Raw genomic sequence first — 3,385 nt, 5'->3', positions numbered from 1 at the left:
ATCGATATATCGATTTTACAATTGTGCTTATAGCAACTAGCAAGAAATAAAATATGAACCCCCATAAAAGGAGAATAAATTAATAGTATAAAGTAAGCACGTATTAAAATTTAGAACACAATTATCACAAATTTACACACTGATTATTTAGGATAATATACGGCGTATATAAATGTAGATGTGGATACTAGATTTATACCTATAGCCACGCATGCTATATACTATGAGCTGGTTTATACCCTACTTTCCTTGCACTCTATTGAACGAATCCAGCACTCCGGAGAAGAAAAAAATAAGACACAAAAGCATATTAAAGTTTATTTGTACAGTTTGGACAAAAGAAACTTTTCCCACTTGTTTCAACTTCTTCTTACTCTTCATGTATATAAATATTATTGCCCCCTACGTATCTTTTCACTCCACTATACTATTTGTCAATTAGTACTTGCCAAGAAGCAAACCAAAAACAGACAGCTAAATTCTTCCACAACAATGGCCCCTACTAGATCAACAGGAATTTTTCTTTGTCTCCTGATTATAATTATGGATGTTGCAGCTGGGATTCTTGGCATAGAGGCTGAAATTGCACAAAACAAGGTATGCTGCGAGATATATAGATTTTTTAATGTTGTATTTGGTAACTGTCTGTTAGAAATATAATCATTCATGTTACTTTCTCTTATCAGTTTAAATTTTTGAAATGATTAGTGATTTCATAATATGATATCTATGTCTGAAAGTTTTAGAATTTAACCTTTGAAAAACTCTAAAAGTGAAAAAATAAGTATCACACAAATAAAAATAAAAAAAATTTAGAAAAAATTAAATAAACCCAACAAGAGATCTTACCTTTTTCTTTTAGTTTAAATTTTTAGAACGAGTAATTTCATGACACTGTCTTATGATACAAAATGAATATAAAATACAAAATCATAAGAATTTTTACCTCATCAAAATAAGTTTCTATGTCACAATATTACTATAAACATATAATAAGTGTATTCAAATTAAAGAACTACCTACTTTAATGCATTGAAGTAAATGTTAATTAAGAGACAACAATGATTGTGTTTGATAAACAGGTTCAGCACTTAAAATTGTGGCTATTCGAGTGTAGAGACCCAAGTCAGAAGGCCTTTCAAATGGGGTTGGCTGCAGCCATACTTTTGGGGCTAGCCCATGCTATAGTCTGTTTAATGGGTGGCTTAAGTTGCCTTTGTTCTCAACAAGGGATTAATAGGGCTTCTTCAAACAAGCAAATTTCCATGCTTTGCCTTGTTTTAGCATGGTAATGTCTCTCTAGCTCCATACCACTTGATTTAGAGTTGTATTATTTGTATTCACTTTTTTGTTTATTCCTCGGCCTGATATACTAAGGACTAATCTGTCGAGCTTGCAACTTTGTCGGAATCGGTCCAATATAAAATAAAATAAGTATACAAGTGTTTATTGAAACCATATTTTTGTTGGTCAGGATTGCATTGGCTGTTGGAATGATCTTGCTGGTGATAGGGACAAAATCAAACCACGGTTCAAACGGTTCTTGTGGATTCTCACACCATCACTTCTTGTCCATTGGTGGCATTTCTTGTTTTGTTCATGGCCTGTTCTCAGTTTTATATTACGGTTCTGCCACCGCCACATTTAATTAAGTAGTGTGTAAGATAATTTCTCGAGTGCTTTATTGCTTTTGATGAGAGTTTGTTTATCTCTCTCTCTATATATGGCAAATGTGTCCAAGCCATTCATACTAGGAAAAGAAAAGATGCAAACTTTTTAGGTATCTTGTATGTCTTTCGCTATTAAATTCATTTTTAGTTATTAATTCGTTCTTTTATATCCAATGAATTTGTTGTAATTGTAGCAAAGAGATTAAGTAAAAACTTGCCACAATAAAATGTACTTTTTCTTATATATTTTTTAAAGATTCTTTTATTTATATAGGTTTAAGTACTGAAATCGTTCCTAAAGTCTAGGGTAAAAATCAAAATCGTTTCTGACCTTTTTTTGTTATTAAAATCATCCTCAATATTACAAAACGTTATAAAATCGTCATTTTCTATTTTTTTGACCAAATTATCCTTAACTATTAATAAAAATAATATTTTAAAAAAAATAAAATCTCACCCCACCCACACCCAACATCCCTTCGTCTCTCCCTCCACCCCAAACCCACCCCCAATTCCATCATCATCAGTTCGCCGCCCCTGCGTCCAACCCACGCGCCGCCACTTCGTTCTTCCTATTTTTTTTCTTTTTTTAATTTTTGAAGAACATATACATGATTGATGATAGATTGTTGCTAATTTTGTGATTATTTTGAAGAACATATACATGAAGAAGGGGTGAGGGGGTGAGGAGTGGGGGGTTACGGTGAGGGGTTTTGTGACTGACTCTGTTTCTTCCTCTGCTTTGCTTGAATTTTTGCTTCTGAAATTGTAACTTGATGATTATTGAACTTTTGGATCTGAAAATTGAAATTGTAGTTGATAATTATTAAATTATTGTTTATTGAAATTGATGTGATTATTGAAATTGTTATGCTTCTTCTGCTTCTGATTTTCTTGTTTTGTGAATGTTGTTGTTAATTTGTTTTGTTATGAGTAATAAATAGTGAGAAAAGAGAGAAGGAGGAGGTGGAAGGAGTAGATTGGGTGAGGGGTGAGGGGTGAGGGAGTGGGCTAAGGGGGTTACAGGAGGGTGAGTGAGGAAGTGGGATGAGGGAGTTACGGAAGGGGAGGAGAGAGGAGGAGGGAGGAGTTTGTTTTAATTTTTTAATATTATTTTTAATTATTTTTATTAATAATGAAGGGTAATATGATAAAAAAATAAAATTGAAGTGAAAAAGGACGATTTTATAACGTTTTGTAATGTTGAAGATGATTTTAATAACAAAAAAAATCGGGGACAATTTTAATTTTCACCCCAGACCTTAGGAACGATTTCAGTACTTAACCCTTTATATATATGTTAGCATCAAAGTGAACATCTTAATTTTCAAGAAATAAGAGAAATACTGAACAATCTTCATTCAAGGATGAGGATTATTGATAAAAATGACTAGGCCATTATTGGTAAATAGCATGGCATTGTTGAAATAATATAACAGGTTCATTTGAAAAAAAGAAATTACTGATAACATTGTTATAATTGTTTTGTAAGTAGCTTCTACTAATTTAGTAAAACCTTTTCAGGATTTAAAAACTGTCACATAAATTAAATTTTCTTATTTTGAGTGGGCTATGTAATTATTTATATCCTTTATCAAATTTCTTTAATCTTGTGTCGTTTATCATGATTCATGATTGGATGTCGATTATGAAAATTAAATATATATAAAAAACACATTATTTATATTTATATATGTGTGTAAAACGAAATTTCT

The 3,385-nt window shown here is 31.5% G+C and overlaps 1 protein-coding gene across 1 annotated transcript; it reads left to right on the top strand.

The window, feature by feature from the left end:
• The first annotated feature begins 432 nt into the window (after positions 1-432).
• On the top strand, positions 433-1,882 carry LOC127744162 (protein VASCULATURE COMPLEXITY AND CONNECTIVITY-like). Its single transcript, XM_052256443.1, has 3 exons — positions 433-597; positions 1,083-1,288; positions 1,475-1,882. Exons 1-3 carry the CDS (start codon positions 493-495, stop codon positions 1,650-1,652), a joined length of 489 nt encoding a protein of 162 aa, XP_052112403.1. The 5' UTR covers positions 433-492; the 3' UTR covers positions 1,653-1,882.
• The last annotated feature ends 1,503 nt before the right edge of the window (positions 1,883-3,385 follow it).

This window comes from Arachis duranensis, unplaced genomic scaffold (assembly GCF_000817695.3).
Source record: "Arachis duranensis cultivar V14167 unplaced genomic scaffold, aradu.V14167.gnm2.J7QH unplaced_Scaffold_232525, whole genome shotgun sequence".
NCBI lineage: Eukaryota > Viridiplantae > Streptophyta > Magnoliopsida > Fabales > Fabaceae > Arachis > Arachis duranensis.
This window is presented reverse-complemented; position numbering and strand designations above follow the sequence as displayed.